This window comes from Amia ocellicauda, chromosome 12 (assembly GCF_036373705.1).
Source record: "Amia ocellicauda isolate fAmiCal2 chromosome 12, fAmiCal2.hap1, whole genome shotgun sequence".
Taxonomy (NCBI): Eukaryota; Metazoa; Chordata; class Actinopteri; order Amiiformes; family Amiidae; genus Amia; species Amia ocellicauda.
In genome coordinates, this window is record NC_089861.1 from 27,871,562 (window position 1) to 27,894,472 (window position 22,911).

Consider the following 22,911-nt stretch of genomic DNA (forward strand, 5'->3'; position numbering starts at 1 on the left):
CTTTATATATGACGTCCCATAGCCACTGAACACAGACTGCACTGGGTACAGATTGACAAGCCGATCGGCTCGGTGCGCCTGGAAGAAACCACAGTACAGAGGATTCATTCTGCACAAAAAGGTAGCATTGAAAGGATTTGGATTGCGCTGTTTTACTGTTAAACTAACTTTTCTTGGCTTCCCATTTGAACTGGATCTCTTCACCCACTGCTTTTACGACTGTTACTTGACATATGTTAAAATGCGCTGTTTTCAATAGGGAAGTGTTTGTGTCACTGCCTCAGATTGGGATCGGCTGTATTTCTTTTACAGACACTGCTTTTCCCACAAAAGTCAATATGTTTTTAAGTATGATTGTATTTTTATTTAACAGCCCTAAGAAATTATAGTTGTGGTTTGAGAATAGACTATGTGCGGATGACATACTTACACAGGACCGAGGCTGCGTCCCAAACCACTGCCTCGGGTTATCTTCACGTAATTGGCACTTATTGTATGTACTGTAAAGCTTTTAAAAATGTTTGGATAATAGCATCTGCTAAACAACTACACCAATTAATAAATACATCTAACAATGGGACTGGGAAGAGTTTACCACGCAGATTGTTTCCGGACTGGATAAAACCCCGAACGAGGGAACAGTGGAAAGATTTACAAAGACGTCGCGAAACTGAAAAATACTTATTCTGGTCTTTCAGCAAACTTGTTTAAATTGAAAATCTTGAAATTCAATATTTTAAATAATATTAACAATGATAATATGTATTCACATTTCAATAATTTGTTAAACTGAGCAGACTTTGTAATTGCTACAATAGTTTCAGGCTTGAGAACGAATAGAATAGACTCGTGTCCCTTATGCCAGGGCTTCCCAACCTTTTCCATCCCAAGGCCCACTTGATCAACATCATAAACACTACCCACACAATCCATTCAAAAACACATTTTAATTTAAATTCTATAAACGTGCGTACTTTGTCAATTACATCACATTGCCTAGAATAAGTGTATATAATTGAATACAATCTTTTGTTTTTATTTGGTTTAGCTTTAAAAAAATAAATAAACATCCCCTTATCGTTTATCTCGAACATTTTTTTTACAAGCACACAGTTTATATAGAGGTAGGCTATTGCTTTAACATGCTATTAATTTAATTTTACCGATAATAAACTGTATGGTGACGTACGGATTTTAACTTTAATTTGTATTTTATTCAATACCGAAAATAGTGTTGGAAGTAGGTAATCGATGTGAACCACTAGAATGACTATACCCCGGTGTTCAGTAACATTAAAAAATACACAACTATACTGAAAGTAATGCATGCTAAAGATACTGGAATACAGTAACCTTAATAGTTGGGTTAACTATAAGTAAAAGACTACCTTCTACAGTTTGTGCCAACATTATATATTTTTCGGTATATACTACTGCTACTACTAATAATGGGTCAATTGCAATTAACTTAGTACAGAGCTGCGTACTAACCACGGGGTCATTTCCGCTTAGTACGCTGCTTTCTCATCGTTGCAACTGACACATTAAGCCTAATAAAGTATGCATCATTTAAACTTACATTGATTAAATGATCCCAGAGATTTGGTGTTGGCTTAGTGATGTACCACTTTTCAATTGCAGAGATACATTCAACTTTTTGGGGGTCTTCTGTGCATTTAACAGAAAGTCCCAAACAGCAGATGTTTTTCGACACATTTGTTTTGTTTATTTACGTTTGCATTATTATGCACAACACTTTGCACGATGGCAGATTAAAATAATAATAACGCAGAATAACAGAGTGGTCCATATGCATGCTGGTAGTGTGCAGAAGAAACAAATAGTTAAATTATCAGTGTATTCGTCCATTTTCAAAATATTTTATATGTATTCTACTCCAATTCCCACTCTTTTGAACTTTGTTATATCGCACATCTTTGATTTAAGTAATGGGCCAGTGGCGTAGCCAGGAATGTCCGGGGGGTGAAAAAAGACAACGAAGTGGAATAAGGAAGTCACTAAGCCCACACACCCCGCAGTGACTTCTGGGGGAAGGATGCATAACTTTCGTTGTGTGCTGCTAGAAATATGTGTCTTCATTTGAAATAAGCTGTTTCCACCACTGATGTAGGAGTTTATAGGTGAATGCAAGTCTCCCGTTGTGATGCCCGAATTCATCAATAACAAAACATCTCCATATAGTCGTTTCACAACCTTATTTTTGGACATATGCGCGGAGGAGAGCCTGACGTGCGGGAGCTCCGACCTACAAAATAATTACTGTTTGATTCAAAATTGCCATGGCCCCAATCCCCTGTGGATTGACTTCAGATGTCACTCGTAGCCTATGGCAGTGAAGAGTCGCAGAAATCCAGAGAGAGTTTTACCTCCAGTCAAAAGGTTTTTATTACAAGTAGCTGCAAGGAAGAGGTTCAAGAGGTGATCTCAAGAACAGTCTTAGAGAAGTTACAGGCACTTTTATGTCGACCAGACTGGAGAGAAAGATAACAACAATCAGTTGTTGTAGTCATAAAGGTCGTCTGAAAATGACAACATGAAGCTAGTAGGTCCCAAGCAAGCAATTGTGTACTGCTCCTGTGGGTTTATTATTATTGGAAAGCTTTGGGGAGAAACCATAAATGATCATCACTGGAATGGAAACACAATGTTGCATCAGCAGACATAAAGAGGGGAGGAGTTCTCAAACAAATATTCAACATGTCATATTAGCCATAATCAAGAGGCCTCACACACCCAGGAGAGTGTTATCGAGGAATCCCTGCAACAGACTCCCAACAGAGGCCATAGGGCAGTCCCTCTAAACAGTTAATTGATAACAGCATTCAATAACATCACAGTTGCAGAATAAGAAAACTGATATTGGACACTAAGTTTCTATGGTAATGCAACAGTCATATCCTAATTCGGTTTCCGAAATCCTAATAAGAAATCCAGCGGGTTGTCATTCGGCCAAGAAATGAAAACATCCATAAAGAAATAAAAAAACATGGCAGACTAGAAGGCCCTGAAGGACACTAAGCCTAATCAGCAGAGTACCCTGTGTACAAAAACAAACTCAGACAGTGAGATAGAGGAAGGAAGGCCGATAATAGTACCGCCATAGCAGCATGAAAAAGCAGAACGTACACAGAGCGTACTCAAACACCTAGTAACATTTAAAATAATAATTCTGCGTACTTTCAGTAACGGAAAATCCACAAACAAATCTAAACCCCTACTAAAATACAGATTTCTCTTACAGGAGGAGCAAGGTGCCTTTGCTAATCTTTGGAGATAACAATCTCGCACCACTTCAGCAGGGAACTGAGAGCAGGCAGCTGCAGAATATAAGTAAATGTGTGCATGTAAACCATGAAATGTAGTTTTCAAATGCTTGTCCTAAACAGAAACACAAGACTATATTTATTATCAGTATCAATATGAAAGCAACTGCTATACCCCAGACAAACCAGTCCCTCCTTTAGTGCCGTGATATCCTCTTTGTCCACACTACCACCCATGCACTCACAGTGATTGTAGCAGCGTTCACCATTATTCTGGCCCTCTGACAGTTAATGTCAATGTTCATGTCAGAGTGTTCTGTACTACCTATGCCATGCCCTCTTAACACTTGTGCCGGTCTCGGAGATGGAGATATGATAGCAGTCTGTGTAGGGGAATATGTAGATTCCCATGATGAATTTATCCAGGATCATTGGCAATGTAGATGATAGAGGTACCGTGGGATAGGGGACACAACACAACCACTAGGTGCCTCAGAACTACTACAGCCTTACCCTGTCGTCATGGGGGAGACTCATGGTAGCATATCGACAGTGGGCATTAGTGTGACCCCCGTCTAGCCAGGTGTGCAACCTGGAGTTCTCAACTATACCCATAGTGTTGGACTGAGCTGCTTTCAGTAGGGCTCAGCACTAAACTGGGCCTCAGTGAGTGAAATGCGATTGTCTCAAGGGAAGAGGGGAAACGATGTTGAGTCTTACCGTATCATTCTAGAATGGTGAATAATATAATGCTGCACTATATTATTGACCCTTTTGTAGTGTGGAGAGGCACAATCTCTCAGGTGCAGAACTAACAAGTAGATCTCAAGCCAGGTCTCGACAGGCTTGTGGTCAGCATGTCTCATGTAGTGATATATGGTGTGAGCTGTTGTGTATATTGTAGTGTGAGTTTGTCTGATTTTATGTTTCTGCCAAGTCACAGAATCCCAGATCTGAAGTGTGTGCGTCCATTCTGCATATTCCCTCCTGTATCCAGCTGTCGTGCTTGTGACTTGTGACAATCTGCATTGAGCTGTATTTGATGGTATCAGTTCAGAATGCTCGCCAACCATTTGCACAGCGTCTGATACATAAAACATGAAACATTCAAAGATTACGCAGGTATTACATTCATTATAAAGCACTTCTATGATGAGCAGTGGTTCCTGAAGTGTAGTTGGGCCCGATCACGTCCACTGAGCCTGAGGCAGTGGAAGTAGCATAAGGTTGAAAAGCTGTCCTTCCATGGGCATTGAAATGTGTTCACTATAATACTGGCTGGAAGCCGGACATAGACACATAACTGCAGGTGATAAGTTAATGGGGATTGGGGTCTGTATATTGTTATCAAGTTATGATCTGTCCATTGGGAAGAGAGGTTGCTAGCAGTTAATTCCATTCGAGACCTCTCAGTGGTCTTTTTCCCTATAAAAATTCAAAATTATTGATGATCTTCATGCCAGTGGGCACCAACCTGAAAATAAAAGTGTTAGTGGCGTGACACCATGGTGTATCGAATGGGGGAATGGGCACAATCTGAGCCAAGGCATCACTGCCTATTAGATGGACATTACTGTTCAGAACTGATAGCCGGGCATTAAAGTTCTTTACCCTGTCTCCCTCAGGCTCCTTCAGGGGCTCATTAGGTATTATCCTATCAATAAAATGTTGATTGTGTAAGCTCTACATTAGGAGGTTCCTAGGACAGACAACAGACAACACAGAACAGACAAATGGGGTCCTGCAATGGCTTGTCCCCATTGTTCACATAATAATTGAGTATAATCTTTTGCTGCCCCCTTGTCGTGGGCCCAGGACCTGGAGCTTGTTTACACTGACACACAGGGAAAAAAATGCAGTTCATCAGTCAGTATTCAAAACTGCATATTACCCATACTACACATACCAACATTTCAGTAATGTTGATATGTAGTACTTGTAGTATACGGTTTTGAATACTGCTAAATTCTTCTACCAAGAATGATGAACATTCTAAGGAGACCGAATAAATCTTAGAAGACAGCACAGATTATTTTTTTTAACAATAAATGTCTTCCTATTTTAAAAGCATGCCCACCTGCAGTACCTCTATGGCCCAATGGCTGGGAATCGCTGCTCTATGGCACAATATTGTATTTTTAATTGCGTTGTGAATGTTCCTAAGTTGGTTTTCTGTTATTTAAGTCCCCAATACCACTTCTGCTCCCTTTGATAGTATATAGGGTCGCTTTCTAAAGTTTTATACTGTGGGGCAATTTGTTAAACTGGGAATAGACACCCAAACTGGTGTCCCCCATGCCACAATTTAGTGTATTATGTTGCAGTGGATTTCTCTCTGGATTTCTGTGGAACTATTTGTGGAACTGGGATTTCACGCTTAAGTTGTCACCTATGCCACAATCTTGTCTTTAACTCCATAGGGGGATACTCTGCCTCTACCTCTACAAGGTACTTTCAAGTAACATACCCATGAAAGTATGCAGAGGATCTTACAGACCACAACCTAAATGAGGAGAAGATCATTGTGAATCTAAAAAGGAAAATTATTGATGTATAAATTACTGAAAAGTATGCCTCGGCAAGCCTTATTAATCGACCAAATGGACAAAAAGTGTAAATGATTTTGGGTGTATGTTTCCAGTTCCGGAAATAGCTCCCCAGCAAAAAACTACTGTACCTTAAAAAGTACTATGATGATTTTTGGGAGTTGATTTATCATGGGAGAAAGCAACCCTTGGAATGCTGATAACCCAACCCAAAAGATAATACCCTTTTATACCTTTTATGTTTTCCACCTTCTGTTGATCACTACTGCAATTTCCAAACATTCATTTCAACTCCATCCATGTTTTCCACCTTCTGAAGACCATTACTGCCATTTCCTCCTTCACCCTGGACTTGATTCCTATTTAAGGCCTACACAGCAAAACTGTGTGGTTTAGTGAGACTAAATATTTTTCTATTTTCTTTTGTTAAATTCAAGTTTTTTTTTGGTTATTTCCTGGTTAGTTTGGAATGTGTGTTTAGACTGTTAGTACCTGTCATTCATATTGAACATTCAATAGCAACATCTGTGGGTGCGTGTGTAGAAAACTTTTTCATGCCCTGTGTCTTCCATTTTCAATTCTGTATCCTCCTTTACTATTCATTCTCACCCATGTCTCTCGCTGTGCACTCTATTGCTGCATAACCTTTTGCTTTCCTTCTGTTTTGGTTAGAGGCTTTGTGTTCCATTAAATAGCCCAATTAACCCAAGTGCTGTTCTAAGCTAAGAGAAAACTGCAGGTCAAGTATTGAGTCTTTTATAGGCTATAGCTGTGACAGCCAATGACCAGTACTCTTCTCCAAGTCCAAGCACTTTCCCCCACTAGATGTCACTTCCGTCATTCAATCAATCAATCAATCAATCAATCAACATTCCTGAACACCATGTGTACTTGTTCAATCACCTTCTGCCCACATTCGCCCTGCATCTCCCAAACCTGGTTCCTTGCTTCCCTCTGGTCCCCATATAAACCCCTCACTGTCTGTACCTAGTTGCAAATTTTTGTTTGAGTAAATTACATTTGCGAACTGTCTCATAGTGCCTTGTTTAGCCTTGATTCTACTGTGTATCCTTGACTTGACTGTATCCGCCGACCCTTGCCTGTGACCACACCCACATATTTGCCTTGCCTTGATTGTAATGTTCTGCTGGTATCTGACCCCTGCCTGTCTTGATGATCCCACCAGCACCACAACTGGGTTCTCCTGTTCCCATGCCCACAGTACGTTACAATAGCCTACCAGAGAGCTTAAGGAAAACATTGATTTTTGTTTGTTTTGTTCTGTTTGTTTTAGTGTTATTTATTTTCCTTCTCATTATGATTTTTGCCATCTGTTGGCAGTTACTTTCTTGTTCATTTTGTACTGGAAATAATTCCAGACTGTTTCATTTTGTCATGGTTATGTGCGATGGCACTTCATTAAGTGTGGACTCCTAGTCTGGATTACTTGAAAGGACCTTTTTTGTTTCTAATGTTCATCTGTAAATTGGCAGATAATAAGCAATTACTATACTTTTCTGTGATCAGATATTTTTATTGGGTAGATAACAGAAGAATACAATATAATGATCAAATAAAACAACTACCCCCTTTTCTTACATTTTCACCCCATATCCCAACTCCCACCACCCCCTACACCCCCAGTGGCAAACCTTTCTCCCAACCTTGAAAGACTCCCCAGTGTAGAAGAGAAGAGAGAGTGGAAAAAAAAAAAATCCATCACTGGTTCACAACAGCGTGTATCAGATCAGTGTAACACAGTCATATCAATGCTTTGACAGCATCAGCGCCATTGTCCATGCCTGCACAGTTCCCTTCCCATGCAATTACTCTTCTGATCACTCTGGTGCCATGGTTTAGCTCTTTGGTGGGTGACTGGAATCGTGAACAGCTGATCAGTGTTGCTGGATTCCTGTGCAGAGTACATATGCATTGAAATTCAACTTGGCAAAGCTGTGATGCTTAATTTACAAGAGTTGAAGCAAACATTTGGCCTCAGACTTGTTTCTGTTGTGTAGGTGCAGATTTTGATGTACATGCAGAATGAGGAAGCTAAAACTTCTAAGGTTTAGAGTTAAGAATATAAGTGCTAAACCACAGACTTGTTTTTCTATTTTCTATTTCGAACCCAAAACTAATGTGAATCCTCAATTCTTCAACAATTATGTGACTCGGATGTGTGTCTGAGTGTATGTGTAAGTCTAAAGGTTGCATAAGGTAGCATACATTTCCATATTTTGATGGTTTACACAAAATCATGTTGAATAATATTACTATGGTAGCTTTTGAAGTATTGTATCTTGGAATATTGTGAAAACATGGAAGTATGTTCTTGTGTGGTTACAGAGCCAATGCATTGTAATGACTGGACATTTATATCTGCTCTAGTTAAAGATGCATATAATGCTGTATCGTGTTAAATGCAAAACAAGTCTGTTGAGATAGAGGTGGCCATTGTCAGTTTGGTTTGAAATTGTAGATATAATGCTTTTACTGAGCAGACATCACAAGGTTTTGGTTTTGCAGAATAAGGATGGAATTGTCTTTCATAATTCATAATGAGAGTTTATATGAAAAAGGAAAACTATTGGGACAATATGTCCATGAGTAAAATACAAATACATGCATGATGATGATATTATTAAACTAATTACAAATGTATGAGTATGATGGTGAATTAGATAAGATTAATTGATTAATATCTGCCATCACTAACCTAACAACTATTAGCTATACTGCCATACTAATTACTATAAAATTAAAATGGTCTCAGATATCCATAATCAGATATAAAAGAAGAAAGTGATACTTTGCTTTGACAGGTTGATAGCTCCACCCAAAAAGAGAGTGTTTACAAGAAATATGCTGCTGACCACAACTGAGTGCTTAACTGAAATAAACCAATGTTGAAGTGCACAATGCTGAAGTGATGTTTGACTCAGTGTAGAACAGCTCAAATGGCATCTGCAGTAGTATAAGTCCTTGTATTGATAGTTTCAATTAAAAAGTGTTGTGGTGTAGATGTAAAATTAATCAAACTAATTGAATAAAAGCAAACAATAGTTATCTCCTATAGCACAATGTTAAATTGCTCTTCTCTTAAGATTGGCCAAGGACCAAAAGGAGGGATCTGTAAAAGTTAAGATTCAGCAGAAATCTGTGTAAACTGAATGTACTTCAGAACAGGACAATAACAGATATTGGCAGATCTTTGTATACTATAACCAACAACAGTAATTACTGTACAGGAAAGTGACAATGACAAGCTGATCTTTGTATTCTGTGAAATTATGTATTCTATAGATTGTAACTGGAGGTTGACCGTTATGACCTGGGGCAGGATAAAACCAATCTGAAGCGAACTGACCACACCTGATTTGAAGCATCATTTCTTTGACATGTTAAAGTCTTTTTATCTGCCTCAGTGACTATGCATCCATACGGTCCCTCTACCTGAAATGTGACTTGTGATATTCTGTGAACTCATTCTCCCTCTCTGTCCTGAAGCTATGGAAGAGCCCAAGCTTTTCATCGAGTTCCAAGATGATCGGCTGGTGATCAACGAGGAGGTTACGGCGTATCTCGAGCAGCTGACGAACAAGGCAGAGGTGATCGCCATCGTGGGCAAGCACAGGACAGGGAAATCCTACCTGTTGTCCCGGTTCTTTGGGAGTGGTCAGGGGTTTCCAGTTGGTCACTCCAGAAAGCTCTGTACCAAAGGGATCTGGCTCTGGGCCCGACCTCACCCAACCCATTACAACATCACCCTGATCCTCCTGGACACTCAAGGAATGGATGACCAAGAAGGGAAGCCAATTAATGACCAGAAGATCATTTTACTGGCTGCATTGCTCTCAAGCTTTCTCCTCTACAACACTATGAGGTGCATCGATGCCAGTGCAATGCAAGACCTCAAGTATCCTTTCTAATGGCAGCTGATCTAGACCAAGACAAGAACATCCCAATATGACAGGGCTGATTGTTAAACAAGCCTGTTACACTTATAGTAGTTTTCCTGCTTTGCTATGGTTTTCCTTGGTTTACATTGTAGTCTAATAAAGTATACTTTGGCAGCACCACAGGGGGGGCGTAGGGGGGCCATTTGCTCCTGCACAAGCACTCTTTGCACACCCCACTTGCACCCACCAGGGAAAAACAATTACAGACCTGCTCCTGGTGCACAAGAGTTATCACAGATGTTTTTAACCTAGAGTATACTACAGTGTATTACAGTTTATTAAGATAGACTATCGCCTGCCTGGCTTTCCTGCTGTTTTCAACTTCTCCTTCTGGGTCCTAGCACACGACTATTTAAAGTGTTAAAAATATAGGATAAATACAAGATAAATGATATAATAGGGACTGTCCTGGAGAAGACCAAGGAGATAGCTGACACATACATAGACATCTCGCCTGGTTGATTAATGCCTGTCAACCATTTTTCTGACATATACACATAGAGGCGATTCAAGGGTATGTGGGGCCCCCGGGCAAAACAATATTTCAAGTTAATAAGGAGCATTTGGGGAGGTGGATGCTGAAGTCTCCCAGGAGGATGGTAGGTGAGGACAGTGAGGGGAGGGAGGAGAGAAGGAAGTCCAGTTCATCCAGGAAGGAGACGACAGTAGGAAGCATCTTATTGCAATATTATGCTTTTGTGCGACATCACGATTCTATAAGTGGCAGCTTTAAATAATGACATTTAGCATTCAGACTTGCTTTGATTGAGGAACAACAGTGTTTTGTCTCAGCAACTGTAGCTCTTACCTAGTTTGGAGAATCCAAATCAACAGATAATTTTGTTAAGCATCAATGTGGAATTTGGCTCCACAATGTGTAAGCTGTAAAATATAGACATGAACCAAATTAAAACTTGCCAGCAAATTACACACGGACCTTACAGCAAATTAAATCATTTTTTTAAGCCACTATCTAGTATTTATAAATAAAAATGCAATACGTTTATACGTCATGATTTGTGGATCGGTCAAAGTTTTGATGTAGCCTAGGCCTTCGTATGATTAATCAAAGTGCAGGCAGGAATTCAGAGTCTTTGATTCCAGTCTGTGTATGGAAGACTCTTAACTGGCTCCACAGTGTTCTGCAGCAAGTGGTACGTGAAATTGTGGTTTCCAAAAGCTCAGATGGCAGTGAAGAACCAGCAAATTATCTTCCAAACTGCTTCTGCTTCTTGATCCGCGATTACCAGTTCCAAGAGAGCGAGACGATGGAGGAATACCTGGATGAGGTGCTGCAGTCCCTCAAACCAGAAATGCGTAAAAGCTTGGAGACGTCCTTCCCGCATCTGGAAATTCATATCCTGCCCACTCCTGTTGAGAAAAATAAACTCAGGTAAGGCCTTTGTGCAAAGTCCACTCAAAAGAGACTACTGGCCAGGGGCATACCATGATATGCCATCATGCATATTCCTAAGGCATGTTGACTATGGTTGACTATACAGCTTATTCATGGTAGAGTGTAGTGAAGTACAGCGCTGGCATTTTAACATCGCTCACAGACATCGTCAAACCATTTTTACACTTTGATAAATTCACCTGGGTAATGTTGCACATGAGTTGTGCACAATGCCTTCGAAAGCTTAAGTCTTTAAGTGTATTTTGATTTTGGCAGTAAGTGAGGATCCCGACTCTTTTTGCTGCTCAATTTCACAGGTTGCTGCCAGAGCTGCAGCTCACAGACTTGGATGACGACTTCCAGAAATCTCTCTCCAGGTTGATCAGCTATGTACATGACCTCTGCAATCCTAAAATGATTGGCAAGGAGAAGACATACTGCACGCCTGGAGGTAAAAGTGCAGATTCTGTTGCTGTCTGGATGCTTTATAAATGCTCAAGTGTCTCTCAACCAAAGCACAGAGAGTTTACATTACTGTTACAGCACTGTAGCTCTCCCACAATTCCAGCTTTCTCTCACCTACAGGCAAACTGTATTTTTCTTATGATGTCTACAATTTTCCAAGATATTTTGAACAGTGTGTCTCATGTTAAACCTAAAACATGAGAAACACTGACTTGAGCTTTAAGACTTGAATTCTGATAATTGTATGTTGTATGTGAGAATCACATGTTAAACTTTAATAATTTCCCTGCTTTGTTATGTTTTAATTGATATTGGATTAAATCAAATTAATCTACATTACTCCTTAATGTCCTAAGCATTTGGACAATACACCTTGAACGCTTCTTTACATAAAACAACAACAAAACAGTGATGAGCAAGCCCCCACAAAAAAACAATAATAGAAAATCACACAGATGATGCATTCAAAACATGTTCACATGACACACTGTGTTGAATGTGTTTATAATGTCAGCATCATATAATGCTGTTATTTCTGTGTTAAGCCATTGTAGCCCTGGCTCGTTCTTATGTCTCCATGCTCAACAACAATGAGAGTGTGTGTTTGGAGGCTGCTGCCCAAGACCTGACCCAATCCCAACTGGAACGAGCTTTTCTCAAGGCCAAGGAAACCTTTGAGTCAGAAGCCAAGCTTGAGAATGAGAACTCGCCAATGGAACTCCATGAGCTGGAAGAACGTCTATCAGATGCCCATGATGCCTCGTTGAACATCTTTAAGAAATACAGCCTTTATCTCACTGACACAAGCAAAATTGACAGCAAAAGTGTGGAGCTTGAGGTGAGCAGGAGAAAATCATTCTTAAATCACCCCTAATGATTCCAGTACTGTCATATTACATCACAAACATTTAACAGGCATAGCAAGAATAGATTCTCCCAATTTGTGTCTGATTGGGTCATGTTGGGGTCCTATAGGTTTTGTCAGACTATAGTGCAGATGCAAGTTGGCAGAGGAGCCCCTCACGCAGGTGAGATCTCTACAACAGACCAGTGAGCCGCAGGCCTTGGGTTCAGCTGGGTCTCAGAATTACATTTGCTTGTTCCTGCTCTGTAGTAGCAAAACCCTGAAAACAGGAAAAAAAACAGCATCTAAAATAATTTAACAAATAAATTAGTAGGAACTATTAATGAAGAATATAATAAAAAAAAAAAAACGGAGCTTGTAGCTGAGCCGCAGCCGGAAAGCTTGCACACACAGTTTTTCGGCTTTATGCAAACTGTTTAAAAATACAATAATATGTATGTATGTGGGCTGAAAGGTGCAGTATATAATATATATGCAACCTAACCAGAGTCACAATTTTTGTGCTTTATAATAATAAAGAAAGACCACAAGGAAACTCTTGCTTACGTGATCAAGGTATCTCCAAGGGTGAAGAAGTCAAAGAGGAAGTTCCTGTTATATACAAACCGGAAACAGGAAGGGACTGTTTGAGTGACATACACAGAGGCCTATAGGCGCCTTTGATAGAAACGGTTTTCAACAGGTATCCATGGTTCCTTTTGGCAGTACTTCCAACTTGAAAGATAACGGGTATTGCATTTTTTGACAAGTTATTGCTTTCCTGCTTTTCAGGGTTTTCACATACACCATGTTCACATTGTGTAGTTATTTTCAGTTATTATTAGTAAGACTTAAGTTTAAGATTCAATCAATATTATAATATATAATTTTTACTTACATTTTATCTAATTACTTCTTAAGGTTCAGAAGAGGTATACTGAAAAAAAAAATCAACAGGTCATAAAATTCAAAAATGAATTACAATAAAGACACAACAGCAGTAGTATATAAATGTAACCTATTAGACACTAGGTAATAGGACAGAGTCCAGTCTGTAGGACAGCAGAAATTCCAAATCCACTCTATTATTATCCTTTCAGCTTGTTTTTAACCATTTACAACAAGAACCATTTAAACATCAGTAAACCTTTATGAGTGCTAGCCAGTCAACAATTACCTGCCAGATGACCAATCACTGTAACCTGTGTCTTTTTAAAATTAAAAATAAAATAAAATAACCCACAAATATTTGGAATGTCAGGTCATTGCCCAATTAAAAATCATAACAATGGTCAGTTACTGTATCTTGAAAATACAACACCCACAAACCTTCTTGAATCCATTCCCCATTCATCTTCTCCAGTCTGCTATCAATGTTTTTCTTAATTTACTTTTTCCTCTGCTTTCCAGCAGCTAACCTTCTGATTGAAGGTCAGCATCACCTAGTGTCACAATACCTTCTCTTATACCAATACCTACTGTAACGTATTGGGGGGCCCGTCACAAGAAAAGGCTGTATGTAGGCGGGGTCTGGTCTTGAAACACACAGTAGGAAGGCAGGCAAAGGGTACAAAACAGGCTTGCTGTTGTTTTCTTGCTTCCCTAAATGGCAGGCACAGTGTCAAAAAGCAAAACAAAACCTAGCTCTGTCCGAGCACTAACTAAACAGAAACAATCCCTAACTACAAAACAAACACTAACAATAACAGTAAATGCCCGGGTCGGTGGAGCCGAACACCGGGCAAACAGAAGCATGACAGGGGCAAGGCAGGTTCATAGTCACAGTCCATAATCAAAGTTCGTTACCAGTGGGAGGTTATCAGACAGTCCGGACTTTAAGAGGGAGAATGGTCCAGGTCCAGAAAAAGGGTCGTAAGCCAGTGAATCCGTCAGCTGTGAACTTATCCCTTCTTTCTCCTGCTCTTTCACGCTCTCGCTCTCGCTCTCGCTCTCGCTCTCTCCTATCTCCTATCTCCTATCTCCTATCTCCTATCTCCTATCTCCTATCTCCTATCTCCTATCTCCTATCTCCTATCTCCTATCTCCGTCGTCTTCTCGCCCTCCTGTGCACCTTGCTACTCCAGCCAAGCATGCACACACTGGTTCGCTTCCTGCTTCCTTTTATAGGGGAAAGTGGTGGGCGGGGCTATGGCCATCAGGAGCCCTGCTGGCTTCTGGGGTTTGGAGTCTTGGAGGGGTTTTGTAGTCTCCTCCACTGAAAGACCTGCCCTGACCACAGCCTTGCCTCTCACACTGCCACATAGCCTCCCCCTCAAGAGTAAAGCCAGGGGCGCACACGATGATGGCCATAAGACGGCTAAGCCCCCCTCCAAAAGACACAAGGGGCAGGCGGGAGGGCCGAAGAGCCAGTTGGGGTCTCCATCTGCTAGGTCATCCTCACGGTGGACATGCCAGTCCCCCATGTCCTGTCCTTCTCTGGATCGCACCCATCTGGTCCTCGGGGTGGACTGGCATGTCCCCGGTTTCATTGAAGGTGGCTCCCCCACAGCATCAAGTCCTGGGTAAGGACCTGTTGCTCTGTGGTCCCTCCAGGAACCAGGCTGGTCTGGCAGAGACCTCTCCACTGCCACAGCTTCACTTGGCTCCCCTCCAGTCTCTGCTCCAGCCAGGAACTCAGGTCGAGGACAGGAACTCTGGATGTCCAGGAGATCTGATGGAGGAAGCACAAGAGTCTCACCCTCTGGTTGCTGCGACTCCTCCGTCTTCTGGGATCCTGACTGAGTTAACTGCAACGTCTGCGAGTGCTGTTCCTTTTCCGGCTGCTCCGGCTGCTCTCCACATTCAGGGCCTGGTATAATCTTCCCCTCTGATTCAGTGCAGGGGACAACAGGTGAAGCCTTCTCCTGGATTGTAGGCACCTCCTGTTCTGGTGTGGCCTCGGTGATTCCCTCCTGAAGTCATCTTCTCCTGGTAGCTCCTCAGTGCTCAGGGGCAGACTCTTCTGCCAGACACGGTGGCGGATACTTTTCCACCAGGTATGGTGGCGGACACTCATCCTTGGATTGGGACGAAGAAGGCAGTACCTCTTCCTCATCTTCAGGATACTCTGGCTCCTCCCTCCAGGGCTCTGGACAATCAGGCTCCTCCCTCTGGGGCTCTGGACACTCGGGCTCCTCCCTCTCCGACACAGGATACTCGGGTTCCTCGCTCTGTGGCTCCGGCAGCAGGAACACCTCGGCCCTCTGTGGCTCCGGCGGCAGACACGGCCAGAGGCTCTCTTGCTCTAGCCACAGCAGGTCCTCTTCTTCCTCTCTCCCTGGCAGGTCTTCCTCTTGTCCTGGCCATGGTGAAAGAAGCAGGTCCTCTTCTTCCGCTCTCCTTGGCAGGTCTTCCTCTTGTCCACACCATGGTGGAAGAAGCAGTTCTTCATCTTCTCCTGGTGTCTTTTGCCAAGGCACCAGTTCCTCCCATTTCAGGTCCTCCTGCTCGGTCTCCAGATCAGGGACAGACAGAGGTTTCTCCTCTTCCTCCTCAGGCTCCAGACAGTACTCTTCCTCCCACTGCAGCTCTGTGAGGGAGGAAAACTCCACCTCATCCTCAGGCTCAGGGAAGGTATTTAACTCCACCCCTCTCTCTGGGGTGGAGAGGGAGAGAAGCTTGACCTCCTCCTCCATGCAGGACGTCAGCGACCTCTCCTGCTCTGTCTCCAGCTCAGGGACAGAGAGAGGCTTCTCCTCTTCCTCCTCAGGCTCCAGACAGCATTCTACTGGTAAGGCTCTTCCCCCTTCCCAGTATTCCTCTCCGTCAGGCGAAACATGCACAGGTTGTCCAACCTGGAAACACCACTCTTCCCCTGCAAGGCACACTGGACAGACCTTGCAATCAGTGGTTGGGGCAGACTGCAGTTGAAGAGGCCCTTCCTCTTCTCCTTCAGGCTGGAAACAGGGCACCTGCGAGAGCTTTGCCTCCTCTGGCTGAATGGCCTTGTCCTCCTGCTGTTGCTGGCTCCATTTCTCCATGAAATCCAGCAACTCCTGCACAGCGGTCTTCATGTCAGACTGACCTCCTTGGATAACTTCCATTTTGTCAGGAACAGACAGGTATAGAAACTCCAACAGTAAGGAGCAAGTGGTTCGGTGCAGGTGTTTGAGGCCTTCGGTCTGCAGCCACAGTGGAGAGCTGGGACTAAACAACCAGTCAGCACTGATCTCCACTGTGTTTTCCACCGCTGCCATTTTGCGTGCCTGCCTTTGTTGTTTGGCTTTGGATTTTCGGCCCATTTTTTATTTTTATTTTTTTTCCAAAACAACCTTGCGTGTGTGTCTCTTTTCTTGATCCAGACCACACAGCCTATGCCCGCATTCTCCACCAATTGCAACGGGTTGGGGGGCCTGTCACAAGAAAAGGCTGTATGTAGGCGGGGTCTGGTCTTGAAACACACAGTAGGAAGGCAGGCAGGCAAAGGGTACAAAACAGGCTCGCTATTGTTTTATTGCTTCCCTAAATGGCAGGTACAAGTGTCAAAAAGCAAATCAAAACCTAGCTCTGGCCAAGCACTAACATAACATAAACAATCCCTAACTACAAAACAAACAATAACAGTAATTATATATTCCTTTTATAGGGGAAGTGCTGGGCGGGGCTATGGCCATCAGGAGCCCTGTTGGCTTCTGGGGTTTGGAGTCTTGGAGGGGTTTTGTAGTCTCCTCCACTGAAAGACCCGCCCTGACCACAGCCTTGCCTCTCACACTGCCACACTACTTCCTTCCAGAACTATCTGCATATCTCTATACCCCCTTGCAAACGTGCAGTTGACCAGTTTACACTCACTGTATAAGTGACCCACTGCAGTCCAAATTCCATCCTGATCAGTCTAATGAAATTGTTCTCCATTGTCTCCATCTACTTTCTGTTTGCCCATTTAAGTTCTTATATATTTTAATTCTTCTCATCCTCTCAGTTATCTTTTACATGGTTAATTATGTTTTCCTCTGCTCTTTCATATTTGAGAACCTCATGCGTTGCTCATGATGGGTTCTCTGTATATCTCTGTGACTGTTCCTTTTACATTTCCTGTTATTGCTCGTTCTTTTCACCTTGTTTTTTCTTCACCAAGGATTATTGCTGGGACCCCATCTCTTGTCTCTCATCTACCTCTCCTGGGGTTCTATTATCTACATTCATGAATTCTGCTACCATTTCATGATATCCAGATCTTCCTCTCATTTCATTAAAACATTATCTAATGCATCTCTGTCTGCTTTTCAGCCGTTTAATTCCAGATAGATTTGCATAATCTGAAGCTGAATGTTTCTAAATCTGACCTCCATATACCTTCTTCCCTCCCCTCTACTAACCATCCTATCTCAATTCTCCTTAACTCCACCACATTCTCCTCCACTTTGTCCATCAAAACCCTTTGTAAAATTCTTGATCAATCTCTTACTCACAAAACAGATGTTGTGGTTTCATCAGAATACATCCTTTTCTCAATACATACTCGACTCAAATTTTAGCTCACTTGCTTTTGTAGTAATTGAGTTTATTGTCCCTACCCCACCATCTCAATCAGTGGAGTTAGTTTCCATTTCCACAAGGGAGAAGTTTTTTGTAGGGTAAAAAAACAAGTACAATAGTACTGCGTGATTACAATTGTTTTTTACAACTGAATCCCTTTGCTGAAAAACATCTGCTCCGAGTTATTACATTGGTGACAAGGATAAAATAATTGTTCTGGTTTGCTGTGAGTAACGAAGAGTTAAAATCTTTACTTAAGCAAACAAATGTATTGAAAATGCAGCTATTTGGGAGGGTTAATCCATACAATGCAGATGCAGAGGATTGGAGTCAGTACATCGAGAGACTCACAGGGCAGTTGTGGTGGGCTGGTCTGGGTCAAAGTCCAGGGCAGATTTTTAGTCCCAGTCCATCCCTGTAGCCCTAATGTACAGTAACTTGCAGTTCTTCAGGTGTAACAGAACAAACAACAGTATGATCTCAAATTTGTTTATTCAGCTCTTGAACAAGGTCCTATCATACTCCAGATAAAGAGCAACAGCGATTTTTGATACAGACTGAGCGGCAAGGAATCGGTGCATATGCAATGAAAACTCCTGCAGTTGTTCAATTCTTACAATCACAGCCACCAAACAAAGTGCAATAATTTAACGTAAATCCAGCTAACAGCAGCAATGGGTCCAACACCACAATTGTAAAAGTGCCCCATAAGTTTCAATATCAACTTTAATTAATCACCACAAATGAAGCAAGCAAATTGCACTTCAGTACAAATATACTTGTTCAATACTTCAGTTATTCAGGACACTAAAACCAAATCATTTATTACAACATCCACTTTAGGCAGATGGATAGTCATACAAGTAGATACATTAAAAATATTGAAAACTAAATATCTCAGGCCCCCTTGATACAGAGGAATAATTTCCACCAAAATCATGTCATCCAGCACACTACCCTTTTAAAAAGAATGGGAGGGTGTAAGGACTCTTCTTAACCCCTCAATCTACCTTCCTTTTCCAATTAAATTACCCCCAAACAAAAGCTAAAATAGCCCCTCCCTGTGTGCTGTCAACCACCCTCTGTACCCATGGGGACTCACAACTGAATTACACAAAGAAACCATCTACAATGCCCATTATAAACCTATTTTATCCAGCTCTAAGATCAGATGTATGATTGTTGCCAATAGAGATCGTTACTCCGGAGCATGTAGAAACAGTGGCGATCTGGACAGCAGTTGGGACGTGATGCGCACAACAGAGACCAGGAGAAATGTAGAGTGGTGGAAGTGACTAATCATGCTTGTCTATAAAGAAAAATAGGAAACAGCTTCACAAGACAAGAATACTAGGAACAGCCATACGTTAGAAACACTCATTAATATAGCAGCATAGTTTTAGAATACAACCCACAGTGCCAAACACAGATCACTCATCTGTAATTGCTTCTCGGTTCTTCCATATTCAACTCTGGTTGACCCCTCCACTCAAACTCACAGTTCCAGCCTCTCACATGGTTCCTTCAGACATAGTTCCAGTCCACAACTCCGCTCCATTCCCCAGTCAATATTGTACATCCACCAGCCAGCCACAGTGCAAATGACAAGCCTGTGTCTGGTTACAGGCCCCAAGATAAACAGAGCAAGAGAGGTGGGCCGATAAAGCAGAGTAAAACTAACAGTAACTATATTTACCAGATAAATTAAGTTTACATTACCCCCCTCTTTAATTCAGACATGTCCTTGCCCCTTGCCCATATTACATGCCCCACCAGTTCTACCTCTCTCTAGCCTCTAGATTACATTGATCATGAAATGTTGTGTTGATTTCTTTCTCAGGACCTATTACAAACTATGAGGAATGGATATCTGCAGCAGAATATGGCACAATCAAAACAGAAGTGTCATTTAAAAATTATGGAGCTCAAAATCAAGCACAAACTGCTTTCCAACACTGACTGCAAAGGTCTGGATGCTTTCAGCATAATGAAGAACAGGATCAAAAATTTCAATATTGAATACTCTAAGCTTGAAGGTAAAGCACTAACCAATTCACTAAATTTGATTGAAGATGATCAGGTTCTATATGGATCAGTCTCATATATTCAGTAATCATTATGCTATACTTTATCTGAAAACTACCACTTATTACAGGGTCCTGAGTCAAAAAGACACAAATGTTTAACTGTTAAAATGGTTAATTATATTACACATTGTTGATATGCTGAATTTTACTTGCATCTCTGAATTAAATGGTAACGTAGTAATCATTCATTGGGCTTGCTTAATTGTTCTTGTTACTTCTTGTTAAACATTTTATATCTTTCAATATGTTATTTTTTTCTGCTAATTGCAATGATTTTCATTTCAGATCTGGGGCCCTCAAAGCAAAGCTCATATGAGCAGCTCTGCACAGAGCACTTTGGCAGTCTTCTAAAAGAATCTTACAAAGTATGTTTTCCTGCATCTTTCTAGTACTATTGTGATTGCCTTTTATTAAGATGAAAACATTTTCTAGAATAAAGAGTCAGAAACCACAATTGCTTAGTAATTGGTTTCCTTGGTAATAAAGGATGTTCAGAATTGAAACAAAACTTTAAAAAAAGTATTACCTAGACAAGAAAACAACTACAAAGCAACAAACACTGAATATAAACAGGTAGCACAGGAGCTGCACAAATCCTTAGACAAAAGAAGAAACTAATTTAATAAAGACAAACTCTGTACTCCTTTTGTTAACAAATAAGCAGGTTCACTTGTTATTAAAGTTTAACTATTACATTGGCATCTAACAAAGAAAGTTGAGTGCAAGGTGGAAGAGAGAGAGCCAGGTCAACCTTATCAGCATTTGTTCAGGTGCTAGCTAGGTGCTAGCTAGATAGGAGCTCAGGGATTGGAGAGGTATGGGTTTGAATGAACAAACAGGGAAGCGGATTTAGCAAATTTCCCCCATATTATGTAGCATGTGAAGTTAAGGGTACAACAGCTGTGTCCCCCCACCACCCACCAAGCAAGGTGGGGGACACAGCTGTGGTACCCTTGAGCAAGGTACTGTACCTAAAATGCTCCAGTATAAAAGGGTTACTGTATGTAAAAATAATGTGATATATTGTAACAATTTTAAGTTGCCCTGGATAAGGGTGACTGCTTAGAAATATAATATTAATACAATGTGGGAGTAAGCATGGAATTATCTTTAATGTGTTTCCCCAACAGGAAATGGTAACATTCATCGAAACTCAATTCTTAGAGAAGTTAAAGAAAATTGAAGTCATTAACAACGATCTTTTGGAAACAGCCGCATTGATGGACAAATCTCATAAAGGCACCACTGTTGGTAACATTACAGGTAGCACTGTGGGTGCTGCAGGGTCCATTCTCACCATTGTTGGCTTGGCACTAATACCTTTCACCCTGGGGACATCACTGATTGTAACTGGGGAAGGGGCAGGAATTGGGGTAGCAGGAGGCCTCACAACTTTCTTCGCTGATGTGGGGCGATTCTTTAAAAACAAAGAGTACAAGAAAGACCTGGAAGTTAAGATGAAAGTCATTGAAAATGACTGGAAAGAACTTGAAGAATCTATCCAGTATTATAATACTGTTATGGTAGAGTTAAGGGAAGATGATATAAACTTTCCAGTATTTCAGGGGAGTTTAAGCCTACTGACCAATGTCTTCTCATTGTTACGATTAACTACTCTGATTGATGATGTCATCAGTTTAGGAGCTAGGGCAATCTCAAGAGTTACTGCAGTAGTGGGTGGGGTGCTGTCTGGCATCTCTCTGATTATAGATGTGGTTTCCCTTGTCACGAAATGCAAAGAGCTGCATGAAGGGTGCAAAACTGAAGCTGCAAAGAAGGTCCGTGAACAAGTCGAGGAAATTCAGATCCATCTCTGTGAGATAAGAAGCTTCATTGATCAAATTAAAACCCATGATGATGCAAACCTCTCAGTATGCACTCCTTAAGTCTAAGAAGTAAAGTGATTTCTCAGTGTGCAATAGTCAGACATTGTGCTCTCCTCAGTAAAATGTACATCCATTGTAGTCTGCATTCATATTCACTGAGCTGCACATCTGCATGCCAATGCTTGATTTAAATTTCCAGTTTTAAAAATAAGAATTCTATTAATATTGCTCTATCACTGCACAGTGTCAATCAAATACGATTCTACTGATTTAAATCTTATGGGGGCTGGGGGATAGAAAATAGTTTCTCTGCAATGTACATTTAATAATAATTGTGATTTTAAAATGTTATTTTACAATGTTTTACCAACAATATCTCCTGGAGTCTACAATGTTGATTTTCCACAATGTGATATTGCTCTCTGTTTATATTGCCACAATGTTATTGTTGTAGCTGGATTGGGTTTTTGTATTGTGATGTGGATAACAATGGATAAGTATAAGTTGTAAGTTAGCATATTATATTTTTAGAAGTGTTTGCTTCTGTATTTTTTACATTTTAAAAAGCTTCAACAGAGCTACAGAATTTCTGATTATCTTCTGTTTTTTTTTTCTTTTAACTACTTTTCATTTTCTTTAAAATAGAATACATTTTGCACAGGGTAAACAGACGTAGCTGTCCCTGCTCAGTTTATATCATTTGGTGTATATCTGAGGACCCAGAGAAGGGTTCGATTTTTTTTACAATAAATACACGCCAAGGCATTCCTACATATATCTGTCTGTTTGTGTTTCTGGGTTTCAGCAATGCAGGGAAGCTGATCCATCATTGCTTCACATTAAAATCCTGTGTGGTATCGATGATTAACGCAAGACAGAGGACTGTTTCTTCCTTTCTCATGCCGATTTTTTTTCCATTGTTATTGTTGTTACCCCAAGGATATAAAACACAGAGATCAACTTTTGCTCACCTGGCCATAAGGATTTGAATGTATTTGTCAGATCCCTAAACCTGTCAGAGAGCCA

General features: G+C 41.1%; 1 protein-coding gene across 1 annotated transcript; it reads left to right on the top strand.

Annotated features, from left to right (window-relative positions):
* Positions 1-11: 11 nt before the first annotated feature.
* On the top strand, positions 12-22,660 carry LOC136764832 (guanylate-binding protein 2). Its single transcript, XM_066719165.1, has 8 exons — positions 12-121; positions 9,338-9,746; positions 10,928-11,182; positions 11,503-11,636; positions 12,196-12,488; positions 19,813-20,008; positions 20,345-20,424; positions 21,190-22,660. Exons 2-8 carry the CDS (start codon positions 9,340-9,342, stop codon positions 21,943-21,945), a joined length of 2,121 nt encoding a protein of 706 aa, XP_066575262.1. The 5' UTR covers positions 12-121; positions 9,338-9,339; the 3' UTR covers positions 21,946-22,660.
* The last annotated feature ends 251 nt before the right edge of the window (positions 22,661-22,911 follow it).